The sequence below is a fragment of the Colius striatus genome, chromosome 9 (assembly GCF_028858725.1).
Source record: "Colius striatus isolate bColStr4 chromosome 9, bColStr4.1.hap1, whole genome shotgun sequence".
Taxonomy (NCBI): Eukaryota; Metazoa; Chordata; class Aves; order Coliiformes; family Coliidae; genus Colius; species Colius striatus.
In genome coordinates, this window is record NC_084767.1 from 9,370,484 (window position 1) to 9,396,275 (window position 25,792).

Below are 25,792 nucleotides of genomic sequence, written 5' to 3' on the forward strand. Positions count from 1 at the left end.
TCAACTCCACTAAGTTTTGTTTTGAAGATTCATGTGAATATATCTTGTTCAGTGAATTATTATAATTAAATTCATAATAGAATTATATTAATGTAATATAAATTAATTACTAAATAGCTACACTTTTGTTTGTTTGCTTGTTTGGAACATTATACAGAGAAATCTCTTAGTAAATACGGCTCTTGGAGTTACCTAACTGCATCTATGACAAGTACTGTGGTTTATGGCACTCCTGCCATAATGGAAACTGGATTGTGTTCTCAATGTATACAGAGGTCTGAAAGCCTACCAGAGCGTATTTATGGAAAGGGTGAAAAAGAATCAGCAAGGCAGAAGTCAGATCATACAAACCTTAAGCTTGCCGCATCAGTACTTCAGCAAAATAAAACAGTTTCTTGGGTTCCTGCCTGAACCGTTGTTTCTGTTTAATCCTTTCTGAGGCTACAGAAGACTGATAAACGTAATTCAATTCAAACTAACACGGTCCAACTCTACAATTTGAAAGGAGCAAACAACTTTTGCCATTTGTTCACAGAGATGGCATTTAATCACAGAGATATCCGAGACAGAAGGTTTGAGCATTCAGTCAGCTGAGCGCCGCAGTTTCCTTACAGGACTCCGCCAAAAGAAATTCTAAAGAAACTGATTAAATTTGGATCAGAAAGGAATGGTATCATTCTTCAAAACCATGTTTTCATTTGTCTCATCATGAGTACACTGCAATCTTAATGCTACAACCCTACGGTAAAAGCCTTCCCTACCTTAATGAACATATCTTTTTCATACTTGTCACTGTAACACACCCAGGAACAAAAAAAGCCATTCCAAGTGGCAAATAGAAATTAGTTGTCTTTTCAGAGCTGAAGTAAGTGACAAAAAATAGATTTCTGCATCCATTGTAAGGGGCTATGTAGCAATGCTCAGCCTCTCTGGGCTGGTCGCTGTTCCAGCCTGTAGCCACTTGTCCTCTGCCGCAATGCGGCACTGCGGGCGCTGCAGGTCCTGGGCTGGCCGCTAGGCCGGTGGCAGGGCCGTAGTGGCCAAGGGCGGGCTGGGCAGGCATCCGCTGCAGGGGCACAGCAAACAGAAACAGCACTGCTGGCACTTTAACCCCAGTGTCAGTGCAAAAGGTTTCACAAAAGCCTTTTAGGAGGCGGGTGACTGACATCCACGAGCTGCCAGAACCTCTAGTTTCCACTTCCCTTCTATGGCAAACCTATCAGAGCTTCTGCAGGAGAAATCATGCCCTGTATTCCTCTTGCCAGAACAGCCTCCGTGATTTCAGGAGCTATTCAGCTCCCAAGACCATAGGAATTCCCACTCTGAGAGTGCAGCAGGAAGAGACCTTCCATAACTCTGGCAACACGACAATGGGCATGGTGCAGTACTGAGCTGCAATGGCAGTTCTCAACTTCTGACAGCAGAGGAATGAGAAAAACTAAATATTTTAAAAAGGGAACCTCACCTTTACTGCCAAAAGTGCCTCCTCAAAATGCAAGAGACCCAGACTATACTAACAAAATGATTTTATATTCAAACAGTATGTGATGTCCCTTTCTGCAATTCATACGTGCCAGAAATTAAGGCTAATATATAGGCTAAACATAAATCCCCATGAATGAAAAGAGGAATGTGATATACACATTCTGTGAATTTAGACTTGCATGTATGAACAGTTGTTATGGAAAAGTTACATTTAGAGAAGAAATAAACATCTTGAAGAAACAAAGACAACACGTAGTTCCTAGACGAGGGCAATTACACATTTCTTGGTGAAGCTGGAAAGGGATCTGCTTTCTATCAGGACTCTCTTTTAATAATATATTAGACAGCACTTGTGTGCATCATACAAGAACAAAGGTCAGTATGTTAAAAAACATGTATCTTTCCAATATTTAAATTTCTCCCAAACACCACCTGCCCATGAGAAGCAGCAATACCTGCTCATATTCAAGCATGCGGATGCAATACAGCTAAGAAACCATAACAATTTGAATAGCAAATACTCACAGTGTTTCATTTGCGTTCAGTCCACAGAGTGAAAAAGTGCAAAATAAAATAAACAGGAAAAAATTTGAAGCACTCGTGATCTGTTCAGGAACATTCTACAAGCGCAAGAAATAGCTAAATAAAAGGAGTCAACTGCTCTCCATACGTGGCTGTTTCTCTGTAATATCTGCACACATACGAAATAAAAGGTAACTGCCACTGTGGATGGTCTTTCCTAACTGTTGCAGCCTAAGTATTAGCTGAAGCGCCTCACCTGATTTCTAACGCCCAAGCCGTGCACGGGAAGACGGGGTGTATCGCAGATAAAATGGACCCAACCCTTTTAAGACATCACTGAAATTGCCCAAGGAGCCAGTAAGAAGCTTGGGTGCTTGCGGAGTGGGCTACCCCCCTCTCCAGAGCCCGCCCAGCCCGCAGCCGCCTCTTGCACCAACGGGGGCTTCTCGGCGGCCTTCAAGTGTCGTCGCAGAGATGCTGCATTGCGGCAATTTATCGATCACAGTAGCCAAGTCCAAGGCTGAAAGCCATGAACAAGATCTGCTTTCCCACCCTCCCTTCTCTTAACAAAGCCCTTTGGTGACAGACACGATCTAAGATCCTAATGGCAAAAGATGCAAAAGCAAATCTAAATGACCAATCTGTTGAACAAAGACTTTGCTCAGCATATGCTCCTACATCCCCTTATCACAGCCATCAGCCTGCCTTCCACAATGTTCTCTTCTACTTGAGATCCTCAAATAAATCCCAATCTGAGCCGTAGTCTGGCACCTGCAAGCCACAGATACCTCAGGCCAAACAGTACCCTGAAGACAAGGGGGATGCATGCAATTTTAAAGAATTACTGGCACTACTGTTTGTTGTTTCCTTCAATGGCTTTCTGTAGCCACCTCATTTGATGGTCTTCCAATTAAGCTGTTTTCTGAGGTATTTCTGAGGTATCTCATATACTCAAGAGCAATATGGTATATCACAACAAAGGTTTCTGCACAAAGGTTGCAGCATTTTGAAATGTGTTTCTAAGGATCTGCTGAGGCCATCCTCAATGCAGCTCTTAAGCTTTCTTGTTTCTTAGACACAGAACTGGATATGCTACATAACAAAAATACACTAAGCATATGCCTTTCTTCCTAAAGCTTTCAAAATTATTTTTCCTCATTTAACCATAATATATGTGCTCTTTTCACCATATATACTTAACACATTCATATACTTACATTGCATGCATAACCTTCTGAACAGTATGAAAAAAGACACTTATTTGACTTTTAGATCAGAAAAAGCTTCTACTTATGGAGTTTTTTCAGGTGCAGATGTAATTATCTTCTTCGCTTGCAAGTTAACTATCTACACGTTAATGGTTTATTTCTAATTTACTATAGATGCAGTATTATTGTTCAAGCTAAAACTATTGGATAATGCTAATAGTAAATAATGCACAGTACTCTGATCCCAGTAGTTGCAGTTTAAGGTTAAATATCTGATGAGATGCTTGAAGTGGTAAACCAACAATTCTGGTATACAGAGCTCCTATAATTTTACTCTACATAGGGAAACCAAGCTTTTAACTTCTCTCTTGTACAAAGTCTGGCTATGGTGCAAAGCCTTTGTCTATGTTGTTCAACCAGCATAAGAGAGGGACGAAAGCCACCTCTGAAAAATAGTTATATCCCTATAGGGCATAAAAAAGACCTTTAATTGCACACAGAAAAAAAAAAAAACCAAACCAAAAACCATGAAGGTAACCATTATGAGTTCTGAAACGTTTGTTGGAATCATTTTTTTGCTGCTGTGTTGATCAACTGTGGAGCAAGTGGGAGTTCCTGCATTCATCACCAGTTTTGGACCCCCAATGGTGTCACAGAAGGGCTAAAGACATCCTGGGATGTATCTATAACATGGAAACCTATACCACACAGGCACACAGCCTCTTTCTCCAGCCAAATAGATCTTATTAATGCCAACAGGATTATATCCAGCTACGATAGTATCATCATCCAGCTGCTTTGGGGGACCATATACTGAATGACACAAATCATGTTATAGAACAACTACTCATCTACCTTGAACTTGTTATTTTCCCTCAGAACTCTATCATCACCTCAACTGCAAGGAATTTTATTGCCATCATAGTCTTCTGCCCAGCTTTTTGAGTAAAGTGTTGAGTTGCATGTCTGCATTAAACAGACAGTTGAATGTCCTCTGGATTAAGTTGTTCACATTCATTTGACTTTCAACAGTCAAAATGCTTGTTCTACATCTTTTATATTACCGATGAAGAAACTATATTAGTCAAAGGGGAAGGAGGGCAGGTCAGGAGATGAGCAGAGCATGCAAATGAAACAATTAATATCATGAGAGGCGAGGTTTGCCAGAAATTTCTGTGTCTCCTGGAGTTTTGACTTTGGAGTCTCTTGGAGCAGTGACTGCAGCACCAATAAAGGGCTTACACTACTCAAGCCATAAGAATGGACTTCCTCAAAAAGCATATCGGTCAGTGATTCATGAAACTAATAATTCTAACCTGGCACTGCTCTTATCAAGATAAGTTCTGCAGCCTGTACAGCTCCAGGCTATTCTTAAAGGGGAAAAAAACCCTCCAACTTAATGGGAGCAGGAAAAGAGAATGAGCACAGCATTTGACTACTACATATGCTCCAGGAGGGGAAAAAATCCATCTTTTCTAAATATATAATATAATTAGGCATCTGCACTGAGGTCTGATAGAAATGTCCATCAATTTGCTGGGACATGCCTGGAATACTGCAGGATTAGCAAAATCATTGATCAATGAATTTATGCAAATATATTCTCCCCATAAACGGAGAGTTACATTACATCTGTAACAGGCATCAGTGATTTTCAGAGGGCCTCTCCTGCCCGCTCTTATTTTATCTCAGCTGGTCTTTGATATAAAGCCTGTCACCACGATGCCATCTGGACAATGTTCTTTTCACTATGCTGTACTTCCAACCTCACATTTTATAATATGTTATAGAATAGAGGTTATCTCAGATTTCATTTCCATAGCTTGATCAATGACACCAGATCTCTCACCAACATGTATCAGCAAATAAAAACATTTCTTATCAAGAGACCAAGGTAAGCACCCCATCTTTCCTCCATCAATTCTTTCTGCTAATTATAAATCTCAGATGTCCACTGGGGGTGCAGTACCTTTAAAAAAGTTTGCCAGAAAAAGACATTTCTGTAGTTAATCTTATCTCTAACTGATTTATATAAGAGAAATCTTGTAACAACAGCAGTTGGGTCCTTCAGGAGCATTTCTCCTTCCCTTAAAGACCTACAGCAATACAGAAGGCAGGAAGAGGGGAAAGGTATAAACTGCAGGAGAGTCTAATAAAGTAATGGAGTAAAGAAAAATGGAAACTATCATTTGTCCACTGATACCTCTATCCTCTGAGTGCACCATTTATCAATTGTCAAATTGACCGTTGCTTTTCCTCTGGCATAACTTGATTGCCTGTGATACAACACAGAATACTGAGGATACCCTAAGAAAAGCTAAACTCCTTATTTTTCACCTAAACTGACTTAACTGGTAGATACTTCAATTTCTTCTATGCTGCCTGTGATTACTCCCTCCAGTTTTGGTTTTATGACGTGTATTATGGACATGCTGACTAACTAAAGATTTTAAATTAATTTTATTCATTTACATACATTTGAGCTAACACACACCCTTGGGTAAATAATTACAAATCAGAACTCAAAAAACCCCAATCATTTTAGTTTGATTGTACCTAAGTATGAGTTAGTAAACCAGATATCCATGATATTCTAAAGAGAAATCTCATTTTCATTATTGCATTCAGGTGTTTTGGTATCAGTTATAGGAACACAATTTATAGAGCTCAAGTTTGATCCTAATTGCCTCAACCAATCATAACTTCTAGCAAAATAGAGGAGGAAATTGCATTTGTGTGGCATTTTCAGGCTTTCATTAAGTAATGACATCTCATATATTTAGAATTATGTCATAACTTTCGCTCCCTGACTCTCCAAGTTGGGAAAGCAAATAAAAATCGTCTATCTAGTTAAGACATGCCTAGAATAGCATTTTTCTAATAACTAGAAGTGACTATATAACTGAGTGCTTTGCATACAGAAGACAATCCTAGGAACAATTAAATCTTGGCTGTAGCACAAAATAATGATTCATGTTCAGAAAAGTTCTTAAAAGTTGGCTAGGACGAAAGGCAGTGTGTATTATAAGTATCCTCATCCATGACATCTCTATCAGAAATCGCACAGATTACTGAATTTTTTATGAAACAAAGTCCTATATAACAGGAATATTGGGCTGAAAAAAGGGAAAGGATGCATAAGCCCTTTGTTAAATGCATGCAGTGACTGGATATATCTGACAATGTACAGATGAATGGGAGGAGGCAGCCCACAGCTGGTCTGACTGATTGCACCGTGTCCCACTGAACACGACTCGGTGCTGAACTGGAGCTCGAAAGAAGTGGGCATGTGGCACTTGTGGCTTCTGCTTTTCTTGAGTGTTTGCCATGGAGCAGGTAAAACATTGACGCACAAATGCTTGGGGAGAAATGGAGAAATGTTTCTTTGTGTACAAACACTGACAGGATAAGTTTAAGGCTTTGGGGATGGAAGGGTGGTGTATTCATTTATGTTTGTATTTTACAACCTGAAAAATTTACTTTTTTTTTTCCAGATGAAATATTTAAGGGTCATTTGAAATTGAAGTTACAACTTCAAAGTGCTCTGAATATTTGAATGACTGTAGTTGCTCTTTTTCAGTAATATTTGTGAATGGTCATGATTTCTTACACTAAAGCACAGACTTGTATGGTGGATTCCTGCATCAGTAATTTGTTGCCATAAAGTCATTCATTTCAGAAAGCAGGTGAAACTCAAGAAGTAGTTTCAGGGTCAGGGATTTATATAAAAGACATATTAACATGACTAACAACCACCCAAACCCCAAATCATTCCGTACTAGCTCTGCATAGCAAGAACTCATTTGCCACCTTAAACTATCCATAGATCCCCTAGGAATAGCTCTTGGTATGATAAAATATCTTGGGGTTGGGAATTTTCCTTTTTTTCACAAAATCTCTAATGAACAAAATATGTTCAAGCTCCAGTCCCTCTGGCTATCATTATAAAGTAGGAAGAAAAATCTTATATTTAAATACAGTTTTATATATTCTCTGTATATTTCATATTAACAATACAAACCAAGATCACTCCACCTAAGTTGCCCGCTGCGACTCACAATTCTTCCTGTCTGGTCTACATGGCACAACTGCCATATCACCATAGGGTTTTCAAGCTACCTCAGCAAGGCCAAACAACAATAAATAAAAGGGGTTTTTTTGCAAAATTGAGTTCTGTATCTTACTGAGAAGTGGATCCTAAAACCACAAGCATTGTTCGGCACTTCCAGTCTAATGACAATCGTATGTTCATTCACTTGGTATCACTAGTCAATCCAGTCTGAGCGAGGTTGTTGAACCACTGTAAAATTAACTCCTTTTCTTCATGTATCTTAAGAGACTGAAGGTGAAATTCTGAGCTCTGAAAGAGTTGAGTCTCCTGTGTTTCATAATATTGGACACTTGGAACTAAAGCTATGGACTAATTTGCAATCTACAAAGGCTATGAACATCATATTGCCACACAATGTAAGGAATGCCGGACAATTACTTTGAAGAATTCTTTGTGGTTTTTTGTTTTGTGAGAGTTTTTAAATAATCTTTACACATGCTTACAGCTACACTTTTTTCCTCAATAATACTGTTATTGACAGATATTGCCGTAGGATTTAAACAGAGTCGAAAACCCTTCCCAACTGAAAATGACCCATTAGTTAACAAAAGTTTCACACAGACTTCTTTCAACTTTTCGGTGCATTTCTATTCCAACAGGTCGTAAGTCAGTTAACTTTTGCCATGCCTTTACAAACATATGCCCTTTCCATATTTTATTACTGTTTCTGTGGTTGCAAACACCTTGCTGCATCTTGGAATGAAAAAACAAACTCACTGAAATACGTTTTGCCATCTTACAGAAAAGAGGGAAAGGAAGTATGTCAGCAAGAAAGATCCTTACTTTATCAATAAATCAAAACCAAAACCTTTGGGAAACCATACTGAAAACCTGATGCTAAAAATGAACAAAACTAGCCCCAGTGCAAAAGGACCAAGAAAGGATGTTTAAGTAGGCATGTCAGTTCTGCATGGAATTCCTCAGACATAATTTTCACCTTGCTGCAGGGGCAAAGAAAGTCAACAGAAGGCACCATAGTGCTTCACACTCAACATGTTTTCAGCTTTTAACCCAAAACTTGGAGTCACCAGTAGCCCTTGGAACCTGTGTTATGGTGTTATAGGTCAGCTCATTGGATCAGGGACACCTTTTTGACCATTCAGACATGGAGGCTCATAAATGAAGTGATGATCAACAGATTTTGTACTGGCAGTTGTAGTCAGTGCCTTGGCCTGATCCAAGCTTCAGCTGAAGTTACCAACTCGTTGTGCCATGTCAAGTACTGAAATTAGTCACAGATTTCAGTCTCAGTTTAATTTCTGCCTCTGTACTTTTTGTTGGTACAGGAACACATTGGTAAGCAGAAATAAGTAGCACGGTCCATAAAGTGCTCTTCACTTTGAAGGGTAACTGCACAACTTCTTTCTCTTCCTACATCTACCAAATGACCAAGTTCCTTGCACTCTTGGATTTTTAGGAATTCAAGGTGTAATGAAAAGTGGAATCCAGAAACCAAAGTGCTTTTAAAAAAAAATGTTCTTAATTTTGGTTTTTTTTGAGTAATGTGAAGCGTTTTGCTTCTGCTCCAAGTCAGCTACAGAACTCACAATTCTGTAGACAGGCAGGTGTACAGAGAAGCAGAAATGTAAACGTTTGATATCAGAAAGGTCATAAAATTTCAGTAAAAGAGGAATACATTATTTGGTGTCCTTGGCAACTGTTCCAACAGACAATTAGATTAATTTTTGTCAGAAGCATTAAATATTTTATACATCTTGCACTACAGGTTAAATATATCAGCATAACATACATAGTGGGCCTGAAATGATGAAATTTAGTTTCATTTCTCAATATTCTTTGATGATCCAAATTGGTTTAATTTTTTAACTTTATGACTGTTTTACAACTGAAGATATGTATTCTCTAGGGCATTAAGCACATTTATTTTGATAGAGAGATTAAATGCTCAAACTTTGAAGAAAAACTTGGAAAAAACCATCTCTGACTAGGTTGGGAGCATAAACCCCATATTTTGTGACTGCAAGAAAAATACCTTTAGAAATAGATACTATCTATCTATTTTCTCATCCTTCAGAATTAAGATTGATTCTTCCTGTAGAAGTATGCCTGAGCTGGAAATTAAAAATGCATTAAAGAATTGATTATGATGTATTTTGTATATCCTCCTCTTCTCCTACCCACAAATAACTGGCATAGACTTAACCAATTAAAAGCAGAGAGGGATAAATAAACTAATGCAATATTTACTACATAATAGAGAGAAGGAATGAATTTCCACTAACTTTTTCAGAGCCTACAGAACCTGGTGTACTACAAAAGAGGCTCCTATTTATTGTCTAGACTATTTTAGTAAAAGTTATAGTACAGTCTGCTGTCAGTGGAGGACTGATTCATTCTCTGCAGATCTGGAAAATCAGTCCATCAAAAAAAAAAGCCCACATCAATTTTACAGGAGTTGATCATTTTTTATCCTTTTCTTCCTTTCTTTTACCACGTAGTCTGACAGAGAAGCTAAACTTTCTAGTGGTAACACATTACTTCTCCTGAAGAGTGCTATTAATATAGAATTCAAACAATACACTGATGACATAGTTCCCAGAAAAGAAACTCTGCAGATACCTACTGTTAGCTCAAGATGAGCAACACACAGTATCTGATCAGTATCTCAGTCTGGGAGAGAGGGGCCAAAATGACAGACAAACATGCATGGCCAGCACTCCCAGGTCCCTCAGAAAGATGAGCTTCTGCTGGAACATGGCAAAACTTTGAGCATCATTACAGAATGGGTAGACCCCTTGGGGAAGAATCCCCTGTATTATCACATGTACATTCAAAACCACTGTGGTGAGAGGCACAGCATTGCTTATAAAGGCCACTGTTTTGCCAGTTCTCAGAAGGCAAAGGCATTGTCTCTAGTCTCCTGGACCTCCAGATGCCAGGACTGCGTGAGGCAGGTCCTTGCTTTAACCATTTACCATTTACTGTTCCACACCACGTAATTTAGGGACAAGCTTTTCTGCAGTCTGAGCAGCTTTCCCTGCTGTACATTAGTGCATGTTGCTTCAGTGCTAGACTCGTATTAACTGCAGTTCAGATGTGGAGGGTTTGAGTGTTGGAGGGGTTGTCCCTGCCCTGCTCCCTCTCCATTTTGATTCACAACAGTGTGCTTTCACAACTATTAACACCGTCAGCTTTGCAGCATTAACTTTCAGGTAAAAGGGAAAGCTTTGTATCAGTTCATACAGTCAAAATCTATTCCACAAAAGGTCTCAAAGTGAACAAGTAACAGTAATGAGCAAATTATCTACTCAGAGACTGAGTTCTGGGTAATATTGGATTTTACATTACAATGATGATGCTCTAAATCTAATGTGCTTTTTCTCTGTTGGAGTCATCTTTCACTGTCAAATCCTTTTTCTGGACTGCGCTGAAGCTTTAACAGCCGATGTGTAAAGTTTGTGGTACATGAAGAGCACAACGTGGTGTTATTTCAGCCCTCAGAGAAGGATCCTCCCCAAAAGCCAATGATTGCACTGAACAAGCCTGCCAAAAGCCCGTCTCTCCTCCCTCTCAGATACCGAACACCTTTTAAACAGCTTTTTGTCTAGGGCGATTGTCATCTATCTCGCAATATTCTTCCCCGTGAACGTGTTAGCCGTCCGCTACTCACATTCCACAGACCTGGCCAGGTTTCTGGCTGCAGAGCATGCATCGGACGCACTTGGAATACTGCTGAACCCCATCTGTTCCACACAGGAGCGAGCACGGCAACATCCCTGCTCCTCATGAGCGGCAGCAGGCAAGTCGTCTATTGTGGTTTAATTAGCACTAACCCCAGCCTGGGGGAAGTGTGAGATTTCACTTTTCTGCCCGATACCACCAGTCTGAGGTGGGAAGGAAGGATACCAAGCCTCCAGATTCACCTAGCACTGCAGCATGAGGAAAGCCACCCCCCCTCTTCTCCCCGCCACCCCAGCACAGCACCAAGTCAACTCACAGGATCTCCAGGTCGCGCAGGGCTCGGAAGGCTCCATCTTCGATGCAGCTGATCTGGTTGTTGTCCAGTTGCCTGCAGAAAGGAAGGGAGAGGATGAAGGCTGGTCGGTACGGGCAGAGCTGCCTCGGAGCGCCAGGCTGGGGGCTTCCCCGTCACCGAGGTGTCCCTCCACCCCCTCGCAGCGCCTGCTCGCCGCCCGGCGCAGGGCTGCTCGGCTGCCACGCTGCTGTGGCTCTGCTGGCTGCTGCCTGACAGGCTGCACGCTCCCGCACACTGAAGCCTGTCAGGTCTCAGTAAATATTAATTGCGCTTTTTTTTTTTTTAAAGGCAGAAGGGAGTAATTTCATTACATTAGGGCATCCAATCCATTATGAGCTTTTACCGTCATGTCACTGAAACAATTTCATTAAGCTAAAGGCCTGTAAATCATTGGAGGTCACTGTGCTGCCCTCCGTGACCTCCCACAATGCCTTTTTTTCTTTTACTGGAAGTTGGAGTCCTCTGTCCTGACAGTACTAAATCTCCAGGCTTTATCTGCCCAAGAGCTGTGAGAGTGCATAGGGAATATACCAATTCCAAATTAGACTCAACTAATCTAATTTTATAGTCTTTTTATTATTCTAAGCACCAAATGTCTGTGGTGGTTCGATGCCTCTCTGCATTGTTACTGGTCCCATCTGGTAGCCCGTTCTATTGAAAGATTTCTGCCTAAATACAGACTCTGTCTAACTGCATCAGGGAGAGCAATCCAGTGACAGAAAGCATTATACACACGTACACTTAAAACACTATTTTGCTTCAAAATGTGTAATTTAATATTTGGATGGCGGAGTTCTCTCATTTGTCTCCCTGCATACATGTGATTTAAATGTGTTTTCCAATAAATGTGGATACAGGACTACAGCTACATCTGTCTCTCTTGCTTCAAAAATTAACGTTATAAGTTGTGATTTAAAATTCAGAGATTACATTTTCTGACATATGATCCCTTAAATTTTACACTTAGAGAAATAAAATCATGTACCTACCCACATGTAAGTACAATATCTGCATTTCATTAAAAAATAGATGCAGGCTCTTGACTCTATTTTCACTGCCCTTTGCACAGCCTATACTTTTAGGTCTGGTGAGGCAGGGACCATTTGTCCTCAGCGTATAAAATATCACGAACAAAGATATCGAGACTGCATTGCAGTTTCTGGTTGTCATTACATAGTAATACATACATATGCAGAGATAATAAATACATTACACTCATGTATAAAACATCTGTAGAGTTTTAATGACTTCTTCCCAATTATTTGCTGTACCTAATTTTTGATCTAAACGGACGTTTGTCACAACTTTCTGATTACACAATAATAAAGCACAGATAGAGCACTATGGTAGAATTAACAAACCAAAAAACCTACATTATAATTTCAAAACAACAAAAACAATCAAACCAAACTCTCTTTTGGGTAAAGAGCAGAAAGTAATACAAAGGTTTAAAATGAAGCAATGGAAAATATAATCTTTATTCATCCCTTTAAAGACTGAGATTGATCTACTAACATTGAACACCTCAAATGCATATATATTTGAAGGCTATGGGAAACTTTGCAGTCTGGGCTCAGTGAACATGACATTTGTTAGGATTTAAAATGCATGAAAAACCATATATGCTGTAAGGTCTGCTAAAGAGCTTAGCAATCATAAAGCTCAGCTAAGGCTTCTCATAACTTTGGAGAACATGCTGAATTTGGCAAAACTTCAGCAGTATCTCCTGTACTTACAGATACTGGGGTGTACATTCACTCCAGATGGATTTTTGTGTAGCATAAGAGTTCGTGCTTAGTATACATACATATATCTATAACTATATACACACATATTTACTTATGTTCTCTCTGTTTCTTCCACCACCTACCAAAGATGCTAAAAACTATGTATTTCTGACTGCTGGGAGGACCAGTGGGGGCTGAGTGGCTTTTTCTGAGATCCCTGTTTGATTGTGTGGGTTGTTAAAAATTTGTTGCTCAAACAGAAAGGATTGTGTATACCAGGAGGAATAAACCTAAAATGAGTTATACTTAACACTGGTTGCATGACTAAGTACTTGACACTTCAGTTGGCTTTATTAAGCATAGAGCTGGCACATGCTAGCATGACGAAGAGAAAGCAGGCACAACTTGAGAATCTCCCCTCTCTTTTCTTCTACAGGAAGTACTACACATTGCCTATTTTTGAGTTATACTAGAATATTGATTTTTTTCCTGTCAAACACACTAAAATAAGCAAATAAACCCAGTGCGCTAGTGACAAAGCCTTCTGATTAAAGGGCTTCATATGCCGTGTGTTGGTTTGTTTAAAAACCACTTCTCTCAGAGATTGATTTTTGTTGAAAAAGCCTAATAACAATCTTAATCATATTTTTATAGGTCCAGTCATGTCAGTGCTAACAACCAAGTTTAGTCTGTGTGATTAATCCATAGGACTATAATGACAGAAACCTCTAGATGCTCAGAAGACACAGACTTAGCAGGATAGTCAATACCTATGGAAAATATTCATTAAAGATACACTCTGATTCTGCCTAAACTAAATCTGCACAGCCTGTGGGAAAAAGACACCTTCTTAATGTTTCTCATGTCTCCTGATGTCAACCATGCCACAACATTCACATCTATGTTTAACCATGAGAATTCCTTCTCAGAAGGGAATGAATCACTACTTGTCTTAAAATTAGGTATGACTCTTTTGAAGACCCCTGTTTATTTGAAGCTCCCCGTTTATTTCTCTGTGTGTTAAGACGGAAATTCTATGTCTCTGTATCTGTAGAGCATCCTGGTGTGTAGTTAAGCAGAGACAAGAGATTTGGAAGTTTCAAGTCTAAACAACACCTTCCTTCCAAGACAACGTGTTGGATTAACAATTTGAGAAAAAAATCAGGTAAAGCCTTACAAAGCCAGGTATTTGACACATACTTTTGTATCTGTGAAGACAAAGTAAGGATCCTGTGATGTGAGCTGCCAGTCACATCACCTACTCAAAGTGGGTAAGCTGTTCATGCAGCTCTTCGATGCACAGAATCGACGTGCCTACCATTTGTTAAGAACATCTTACCTGATTTAAACTAATCCTATGCAAAGAAAGTAAAAATTAACCTTCAAGAAAAAAAGGAAAAAGAATTAGTATTTCAGAACAGTATATTTTACACACATTTCCTTGAGGAATATATGGCACTGCTCTCATTTCTTCACCATTGCCTTCCGAGCAAAGCACTCGCACACACACAGAGCACTGCTACCTGAGACACGGGTCAGCTGCTCCAGCAAATTTAACAAATGGTTTCAAGCAGCAGAAGTATTTATTCAGTTTTAAATACTATCCCTATTTGTCAGTGTTTATACCCTTTCTAGAAGATCTTTTTTGTCCTCAATATTACAAACAGGATATTAGGCATATAATAGTATGACCAAAAAAGGTCAGATAACACAAATCTAGATTTAACACATTTTATCTAAAACTACCAGGTAATTCAATTGCCTCTGAAGAAAATCAGGGTCCTCAGTACAACAAGTAAGCCTCTGATATTTAAAAGAAGCTACAGGATGAATGAAACCTCAGCAACTGTGCTGTGTGAAATAGCCAAACAATGCATACGGCACATGATAACAACTACAAGCCAAGGCATGAACCAGTGAACACCACCAAACTTCAAACTTCTAAGTTTTTGCTAAGTTAGAGAGGTAATTTTATGTGGGTGCAAGTGTTTGGGTTAAATACTGAATCTCTCATGCATTAGACACAGAGCACAGGACTTGGGCTCAGTGATGTTGTCAGAAGGGTTCTTGCTCTAACGTCAGTGAGCTGAGATCCCAGCCTGGGAAATCCAGCAGCTTGTGTGTGATTGAATTACCTACTCTGACCTCACCTAACAGGCTCCAGGGATCCGAGATCTCTGTGACAGGCAATTAGTGACCCAACAATACAAATAGATACAAAGAGCACTACCAGAAGATCTCAGAGAATGGAGCAAAACACTCGAGCAAGGAAAATATTGAATGGGTATATGGGATTTAGGTGAAGTGTGACACAGAAAAATGCTTATAAACAATATGAGAATTTATAAATCTATTTGCAAAAAAAAGGTATCTCTCATATGGTAGAGTTATGGTACACAATGCCATAGAAATTGTTATGATATGACTCTGTGACTCAATAGCTAATCACAGGTTTTTTTTTTAAAGTATAAAAAAAAATGTGACTAAATGATATGCAAGTGATTGATTGCTGTCTATATTGAAAATTGCTACTTGTAAGAAAAGAAACACAAATCACTTATCTGTGAAATGAGAAATAATGCTGCATCCTAACAGATTTATATCCCTGGATACTCTATGGGTTGGCCAAGACACCGCTTCAACTGTTTAAAACACAATTTCCTTGACAGAGTATAAGTCCAGCTTATCCATTTAGACTTGTACATTATCTATCATACATCAGAGTTAAATTTCAAATAACATTTGGAAGGAATAGGATTTTACAATGTTGATATTCTTTGCCATTCTTAATACGGCCGGTTGGAGGTTTTACTCACAACAATGAAAAATCTCAAGCAAAAAAGGTGATATAGTTTCTATCATGCTACTAGTCTAAGCTTTGTAAAAAAAATCTAATCTTTTAGTAATATCAAAAATTAGTGAATATGTATAAGTCAACATTTCTATTACCTGCAATGTCTTTCCATAGTACACCAACTAACCTGATGCTTATATGAAAGCTTTCAACATTTTTTCTGCAATTAGCCATACTCACATTCATGAAGGAGTCCTTCAAGCATCAACATTTCACAAAACATGAACTATATAATCTTTATTTGTTTCAGTGAGGCATTTTTTTTCCCTTTGCAAACACTACCATGGCCACAGCAGAGCTCAAGTGTTAATCTGGTTTTTAATTATACTGTGATGGTAGTTTAATTACTATAACCCCTTTTTATATTTTGTCCAGAGGCTAGTTAAATCTTTAAATAAGAGCCTGTATTAACAAGGACTCTAGTAAATACTTTTCAGATTTGTTTCTCATTTTTCACATGCTTAGCATTAAACTAAGTGTTAAAATAGTTGCATATTTAAGAAAATTCTACCGTTGCAGATTTAAAGTTACTACCATTATAGATATGAGATTAAGCACGAGCCATTTTCTTGCTGATAAAAAAAGAGAATTGCATATTTAACTAGAAGCATCCATATTAAAGGTATTGGGTTGCTAAAGTATTTAATGGAATTTTCAATAGGCAGGTAAAAATCACATTAACTTATTGTCAAAATAAAATCAATGTCGGTAATGATACCTTCAAAAAGAACCTCAGGTTGGATATTATTCCCAAACCTTTTTTTCCTAACACAAGCTGCTGGGTCTATGCCATCACTTTCCTATAATGTTTACTCCCTAGTACTGAAGCTCTTCAATTACATGTAAGAATTATAGAGACGCTCTATAACATTTATTATTGATCCTCCAAACTAGTCTACATGTTACAATTTCAAAGGAAAGAGGCACCAATACATCTATACAAAATTTCTCACATACCAAACTAAAGTCCTTATCCATAAATGAAGTTGATAAGGAAGCACTATAAATGATCATAGACCGTCCTTTGAAGCAATACTAAATTTCAGTGTAGCTTTTATTGTATTTTTCATGTTTAATTTTTACCCTTTATTGATACTTTATTAAAATCATTCTGTAAGAGCTTGATTGTTTCAGAAAATTTAAAGCCTTGACACATGAAATTCAACATTAAAATAATTCTCAAGTAAATTGGTGGTGCAAAACACAAACGACAGCTGCTGTGATCACACTAAAATCTCCCTCTGGGATGTTTACAAGTGTTCCAAACCTCCATTTTTTCTTGGTTTGTTTCCTAAAGATGTGGTTTTGCCAAAAGCTATGGTTGAAGCATTGTGCAGAAACAGCTCGTCTGCATGAAATAATCAGGCACAGTCATATTCTTCGTCTTCAGTTTTCACATCCTACCTACGTAGACAGGTTGTTAAATCAGGAGTGAGGGATATCTGATTTGGAGGAGAGAGTTGCTTATAAATAATTACTCTGCAGACCATTCAAAAGTATTTTTTTTAGTAATCTAAATTTTTTAATTACATTAACTTACAATTCAAAACGTTGCTGTCAAAAACCAAGATGTACTAGCTTAATGAAAAACTTCAGTGGCAAATAAACATGTAGACTACTCCTGTCTGTTCCCACAAGGATACACACACACAAACCCAAGCTTTCCTGTCAATATCAAGGGGTTTAGAACATTTTATTTTCTTTTTTTAACTCTCTCTGGTTGCTGATGTAACAAATACTGCATACCAAGCACAGAAATGGCTGTCTCCATAGCAATTGGGGCAGGTTTTGCAGTTTCCCTAGTTACTCTTGACTGATAACCATCTGTTGTTCTCCTCTGCCATAGCCCCAAAGGGGAAAAGGGGAAAAAAATGAGGAAGATAAAATGGGTGTTAGAGAATATGAAAGTTATTTACTATAGTTGGGTTTCTATTTTCAGAAGGCTTTGCAATTTCTTAAATATTTATTTATTGTTATTCCCATTTACCAAGTACCAAATACCAAAAATAAAGAGAAGTTCTAATTCCAAAATGTTACTAATCCTTCACCTTACTAATAGGAAATCATACCAGGGAAACATGTTAGGAGTATTGGCAGGAAATCATTACACTATGGATGCTATTATGTGCAAAATCTGAAACTAAAGCACTTATAAAGAAAAAATCTGAAGATATTTGACCTAAATACTTAGTGGAAATTTGCAATGTATGAAGAGCATGGGGTAAGGAGGCGCAGAAGAATGGCATCCACCTGGCTGCCGCATGTGCAATAGGATCACTAAGTAACTCCTACTTTCCACTCCTACAATAACAGCTGGAAATTGCTTCTGTTTACACATTTGTGGCCATTACTTCCATCAAACTTAGAAGCCCTTTCAGACACAGGAACTGCATGCCCACAGCAACCGAGCTCCCCGTGCCCACAGCCCTCTGAGGACAGCAGCAGCACCGAACTGCACCATGGGCTGTCTCCGCTTCCTGAGGATGTGGACTATGAGCAAGGGCAATGTTTACATAGGCTTTTGTACCATCATGGTATTACTTACATGGAGCCAATAGCACATAAGTCACGCTTTTTGAAGGAAAAACAAATAAGCCTCCGCAGGCTAGCTGTTAGGGTAGATCAATAGAGCAGCATGCAGCTGGCATTTTTTTAGCTTGGAAGCGATTCTGTGGTATGTTTCATGTAATAACAAATTCATGACAGGCCCAAAACTTAAAAGAAAAAGATACAGAATGCTTCAACCCTTAATATCAAAATTTGTATCAGCTGTCAGTTGTCAAAGAGAGACAAAGTTGTTTTGAGTTTCTGGCATTTCTAAAATGTGGCTTCAATGGGCCAGAAGAGTGCAAGGAACTCTATTAAAGTGATGCAACAAGGCATGGCTCTTACTCTGCTGGTTCTTATCCAAAGCGTAGGACAGACATCCTGAACACAGATGACGTAAGAGCTGCCCTGAGGACACCAGCAAAGGGCTTCCCTGGGAAGCCATGGCAGCTTCCACTGCGGAGCCCAGGCAGCCCAGGAGAAGGGGTAACAGGTGCCCAGGGGCGCTGCCATAAGAATGGTTGGGCTGCAGCTAAGAGAAGTGGTTACTGTGCAGGGCTGCTCAGACAAAATTGGATTCATTCTCGTGTTTCATTGTTTGCACATTTCTATTATTAATAATTTACTAAATTCAGCTTTGAGAGGAAAACTAGGGCTCTCATGCCTTTAAGAGGCTTAGACTTTTCCAGCAAACATGAAAATGATGTGACGAGATAGCAGCTGTAGCAAAGAGCAAACGCAATAGACCTCTGCAATTAGGCGAAGGTAAACGTGCCCAAGGGCCAGACACCAGAAGCACCTCTTTTACACAGTTAGGGAGATGACAGAGCAAAAAGGAATCTTGACTTTCGATCTCCAGACATTTGTCCTCTTTGAAATCACATATTACATTAGATTAATCCTATCACCCGCAGTCATATAGTGACTTGAGATACATTTTCTAGCTCTTAAGACAAAAATTAGGAGGAAATAAAACCAAACCAGCCAGTTTTGTAAGTAAAGTCACAGCAGAGTGTCAACCTTGTTACATGGCTGGTAAATTTGGGCAAACCAGTAAAGATCCTTGTGCTTCAGTGATCTTTTTCTTTTAAATTACAAAATTAATGTTAGTGTCTAGTGAATGAACACCTTGCACTTGTGAGCTGCAGTATCTTAGTATAACACACTGTTGTTTTATTTTTTCAATCAGATCCTGGCTTATCAGACTATTCAGTTCCTCAGCATCCAAGGAGTGCTAAAATAATAACTAAATCCCACAGTCATTGGAATACAGTTAATGAATATGACATATTCCAAGCTGCTGCATTAGTTTTAAATTGCTCTGATATGGGTTTCCAGTACTGATCCTTCTTAACACAAGCTCAAAAGCTTTTCTATGGGATCCCAAAGAGGAGGGCACTTCATCTTTAATACAACTGTGTGCTTTGATTTTAGGATGACTAAGTGCCACTCCAGATGATGAAAGGTGTCTGGGGACTGCTACCAGGTTTTTTGTTTGTTTTTATTGCTTTTCTCTTACACTGATCAGGTCAGAGCAACTCGCTTTTGAGACATGAAATCTGAATTATTCTAGTAATTTCTGCTGTAAAAATGAAAAAAATGACCAATGAAAAGTAAGGGTGTTCCATTACTTTAAGACAAAGGAGCCATTTGGCTTACCTGCAGCTTTGCATCATTCACTGCCTACCTGTCTGGGTATTATGAACCTCAGAGATTTTGTTTTCAACACACAAATGATTGTAAATGGCTGATATACGCATGCAGCTCCAAATTCTGACTCCTCATTCAGATTACATTTCTCTGCTTTGCTGGTACGTGACTTCTCAGCCCTACTGAAAAAGAGCAGCAGACCCAAGTACGTCATACAACTATAGACCTAAGGCTGTTGCCCTCTTACAGATACAAAACAAGGCCAGCAATAGCTACTATTGTTTCTCAGTAGTTGCTTCAATGCACATGCAATGTCCTGATCCTTTGTCTTTAAGAGACTTTATATTTGTTATTTCTTAGCATCACATCTCATTTTACAAGTCAGATCTGTGGCTGACTTGTAATCAGTACTAGATAAGCATAGGGGCAAGTTCAGATGAGCTGTTGCTAATGGTGGGACAAACACATTAGAAATCAGCCTGAAGCATCTGTGTTTTGAAGACATTTACATCAAACATCATTCTCACTACTCAAGGCAATGAATTCAAGTTCCACATTCAAATTCCCACTGGAATAACTTCTTATGGCCCAATTCCATACTTCATTGCCTCAAATTTTCTTGTTCTCCTATGTGACTTCAAACAAATAAGTTAACATAATGCCTGCTTTAGATTTCTGCGTTGCCCACTTACACTAAAACACTTTTGATGGAAATGTGGGTTCCTGCTGTGCACTTTCATATATTTCTTTATATTTCTACTATGTTCATAAAAATAGTACCCTGCACTGCTCTGGGAACTCTTTGTGCTTATATATGTAATGTGTAGTTACCTAAGTACATTTATTTACTCATATTTAAGTACTTACATATGCACTTATATATGAGTAAGCACATCACACTCCTGTTACTCAGAGAAGACTGGTAATGGCTTCAAATAAGCAATAAAATCTGTTATCTTGTTACTGTTACAAAACAGGGTATCGCTGGCAAACACTCAGAGGGTAAAAAAGAAACCAGTATTTCCAAAAGAGGAAAGGTCCTTCAGTGAAAATGCAGTGACTGTCTGTGAGTGCCTTCAGGACTGGCTCACCTCTTTACCTGGGACCTAGGACACTAGTTATATGAAAGCAGCTTTGTCACTGAGACCCCATAACGTTAAGAAATTCTTTTTGTAGGGAATGGAGTAAGCTGTGAGAAATTGCAGAATGGAAGACTTTTGAATGAAGGCTGCTCTGGGCCATAGACCTGTATGCATTGGGCTATAACTGCTGAACTTTCACCAAACAGCTTTCTGCAAACTTACAACCTTTTGTTTCGTAGATGTGGGTATCATTTTGTTCTATCTGCTGTATGATTAGGTCCATGGGGAAGGAAACTTCATTTCTGTGTGCATTCAGAGTCTCATGTAAGACTTATCATCATCAGCATTGTCAAAGTCCACCCATAGACATGAAATGTTTCTTGGGCAGTTATATATGAATTTGAAGACTCATTTTTCTTCCTCCAGTAGTTATCCATATTCAACTTAATCATATTTCTTAAAGAAGATGTGAAATAAACTATGCTGCTGTGACTTGTGCTCTCCCTGTGCCATCCACTCCTTTGCCCAAGTCTACATCAGGCCTGGAACACTTGCAAAACTCACCTATATTGTCAGTGAAACACCTGCACATAAGAAATGAAAGCCCAAAACACTTAACAGGGCACCTACAGAACAAGAAGGGTTAGGAGAGAATAATTAAATTCTAGACAGACAAAAAAGAAAAGTAAATGAAAGAAATAAGCCCAGAGAAGACTTTAGGACGGGAAAGCAAATAGATGTCCTGATAAATTAAATGAGAACTAAAAATAACATTGCTCTTGACTATCCATGGATTTAGTAATTGTATCGTAACTCCTAAGCACTTTGGAAATACACAGTAAACTGGATCACAGCTGACAAAGAGCCATTTTAGTTTATTGTTTTCAAGCCATCCAAACTCATGTCATCTGTGAAATGTTTATCACCCAGGATAAGGACAGCAATCCATCCTGCAGATTTACGTTTGCAAGCATTCTGGAGCAAATCTTCCTGTTTGAACAGCCTTATGAACCAAAAGCATCCAATATATTTGGATCACTACATTCAGTTTTCCTTAGTAGATGTTTAACTTCCTGAACAATGTTTTACCAAATCAATGTGGCAGCACATCCTGCAGGAACAGGGTACAGAACATAGGTGACAACTCTTTCAGATATTCACCAGGGATTGTTTCTTTCCATCTATGTGAAACCATAGGTCTATTTCTTTTAATTCAGAAAAGCAAAGAGCATCTATCTATTTTTTCTGCATTTATGTGACTGCTCTATTATTTGAGTCCCTTGTCCTTTCTGTATTTACCCATCCACCCTGCAGATGCACATTTGTCAGCAGCATAATGAGGGTTTACAAAATTTCAGGAACTGAACACATCACTTCCAACTTCAGCAACCTACAGCATTTCTACACTAAAATGTACTTCCCTGGGCTCAGGACATGTAAAGTACCAACCTAAAATACAGATCAGGGAGAGTTTTGAGCAAAAGTGCTGAACATAATTCGCTGTAATAGATAGTTATTGATAATGTTATTATTGCCACAAAGTACATTCATAAAGATATAGGTAAAACATGTATTACAGTATTAATGTTTAACTGAATTGCAGTACTTGAAAATAGAAACAACCACGGAAAGCCCTATTAGTACTTGATTTCCTCACATAAGCTTGGGTAGAATATAAAAGCAGCCTAACAGGTGCTAAAGTCTTTTCTTTCAGCTTTCCTTCTGTGTCACTATTCACTTGGAGAGATTAACTGCCGGACAAGTAATAACTTGACCCTAGATTTGAAACTTCACAGTTGAGAAATCCTTGTACAAAGGGATAACCATGATCTCCCAGACAAAAGGCTCTGCAAAAACAAGACGATAGGTCACATACAAAGGGCTTTATTCCACCTTGCAGGAGTCTTGAGTAAGGTAACTTAAAAGTCTGTATTTATCTACAAATGCAGGACTTCTAATGAACAGTGATCCTGTGTGAGTGTGTGTGTGAATTATTCCACTTAAAACTGGCAAAAACAGCATCATGAAATAACTACATTCTTAATTATAAAAGAATATTAATACATAAAGATCGAAAATGGCTTATTATTAGAAATATGGTTATAGTATGATTAACTACTTTTTTTTTGCCTTGCATCTAACATCAACAGGAGACATTGTAGAGGCAGGTTTATATACTGAATTTCCTAGAAGTTACAGACTTCAAGTAGATTTTTGTTGAAGTTTTCTTGCTAGGTGGTGTTTTTTAATGAGTATTTTTTTCTTGACATTAGTCCATAAATACATTCACACTAGAGACAGCTGCTTCCTCTGCCAGGACTGGAATAACAAAAAGGCAGTCTTGTGCAAGAAAACTTTTACTCCCTAGCAGAATCAGGCAGCCAGTTTGGACCAAAAGCACATACCATTTACCTCATCTGACCCTCTAAACAAAATCTTAAACATCTAATTCATACTGAAATGTGACAGCACTTAAATAAAACATCAAGAGAAAAGCCCTGCCCCAAAGTTTTCTTTCTTGCAATCAAAGCAACAAATCTTTTGTAAGTAGGTAAAGAGGATACCTGCACGATTGGCTTCACAGTACATTTCTCCCATCCTTCTCAGTCAGTCTCCTGAGAGTGTTGCTTGTCTAACTTATTGGCAAGAGCTTGCTGCTTATCCACTCCTTTGCCTGAACATTAACCCTTAATTATGCTTTCCAGCTGCTCCACAAATAAGTGCACCACATCTTTGAAAAACAAATGTGAGCTCAAGGCAGAGAGCTAAAAAACAAACAAAACCTCACCATCAAAACGAAAACCCCCATAAGAAAGGTTCAGACAATTGTGAGATCCCTTATTCAGTGAATCATTCCAGGCAAACCCCTTGACCTCCTTGCAGCAGTCATCTTCCTTATAAGACTGGTTTTAAAAGCAAGGCCTAATCAATAGCTGATGGTGCATATGACCTGAGCTTAAGCATATAAATTAAATACAAAATAAAGCAGGTTCAAGGGTGAGACTCACTTACAGGGCTACTGAGAGGTCACAGAAGAAAGTAGAAGGAAGAAAAAAGAGAGAGGGAGGGAAAAAACCAAATCAATCTATTTTCTAAACCTAATTCTCACACCAGAAAGATCCATTTCCCACCACCCATCATGGCAAGTAGTTTTTAATGTATATGAAAAAGAACAGCATTTCCCTGCACTGAGAAGTAGACTGGATGCCATGACCTGTGCATTGTGCACCTGGAAATGCAGCATTACTTACAGGGATCTTAATGCAAACCATTTGCCTTAAGAAATCATGTACACGATGTTACATTTTATATAGTCCATTAGCTTATCTGTTTAAATCAGTTAAATTTTAGGGTTTGCTGGGTTGCTTTGTTTTTTTTAGGCAACTTTTGATTCATAGAATATTGAGGCAGAATCATACAGGGAAATAATCTTGATCATTCTTTAAAGTCTCCTGTTCCTTCAAACAGCCAATTAAGAAATCCTCACTTTCCCTAGTAAAACATGAGAAAGGAAGAGGAATTTTAAGTGTGAAAAGAGCACCTTGGACAAGCTGTGTATGCATATTACCATAGCATGACAGTACTACTGTTCAATGACTTGGAAAAATAACTCCAAATAGAGCTTTAAAAAACTCATAAAAGACTGGAGCAGAAGTTTCTTCCACAGGAAGATGAAATTCTCTCATTTGTTTCTTTGACATTTATGGGACTACCAAAGGGTAAACAAAAGCAAAATTAGATCCCACAGGCTTTTGGTAGGAAATAAAAAGTGGAGGAAAATGGTATTTGGTGGCAGGAATCAGCTGTACAAATGAGACCATCATCTAATGACCCCTTCCAGTGTTGCTATCTCACATTTGCCCTATGTTAACTGGTCTTAAACGAAAGGAGTTTTTATTCTTCCTTACCTCAAAGCTGTCTAACTACAGCCATTCTCAGATTTGCACTTAGATAATCAACTTTATACTGCTTCTATTAACCTCATAACAAATATTTGAGTGCCTGAGGATTCCCTCTGTGCTTCACTTAGAGTTCAACTCTTATTTTACATTGGATAAGAACATTGTAGATTTAAGTGTAAATGCAGTTTAAAAACTAAAACAAGGATTGTCCACAGGATCTTCTCAATATCCATGCAGGATTTACATTATTTGAGTTTCTTTTGAGGTAACTTTCAAATGATGCAGCAATTTAGCTGTTTTAAAGGACTATATACCATCCCTTACTGTATAAATTCAGCAAACATATAAAACCAATTTATGAAGAAAAGACTGGAAAAGACAATAATACCATTCCAGTTTCATCATTATTTTTTTTTCCCCTTCAAAAATGTCTTCCTTTCAAGGAATAAGTTTTGGATTGAACTGAACTGCAGGTGGCTTCATTTTCCTCCACTTTATCTCATGGAGCCACCCAACTGCAAGATAGCGAAGCCATGTAACAGACTGAATCACTGAATGAGAAACATAAACATTTCCTTCTGTGCTCTAAATGTGGTGAGAAATAGACAGGCTTTGTCATCATTGTTTTAAAGACTCTGCTTTTCTGCTCAGAAAGCTGCAGCTGAGCTGAGGACTGACAATAGGAAGCAGCAGCCTTGCTGAGGTGG

At 38.5% G+C, this 25,792-nt stretch overlaps 1 protein-coding gene across 2 annotated transcripts in view; it reads right to left on the reverse strand.

Moving 5' to 3' along the window:
- Positions 1 to 25,792, reverse strand: part of SLIT3 (slit guidance ligand 3) — a 497,173-nt gene that overhangs the window by 204,658 nt on the left and 266,723 nt on the right. For both annotated transcript variants that reach the window (XM_062001935.1, XM_062001936.1), the window contains exon 7: positions 11,285 to 11,356. In XM_062001935.1, the coding sequence (XP_061857919.1) occupies positions 11,285 to 11,356 (72 nt within the window). The remainder of the gene's footprint in view (positions 1 to 11,284; positions 11,357 to 25,792) is intronic.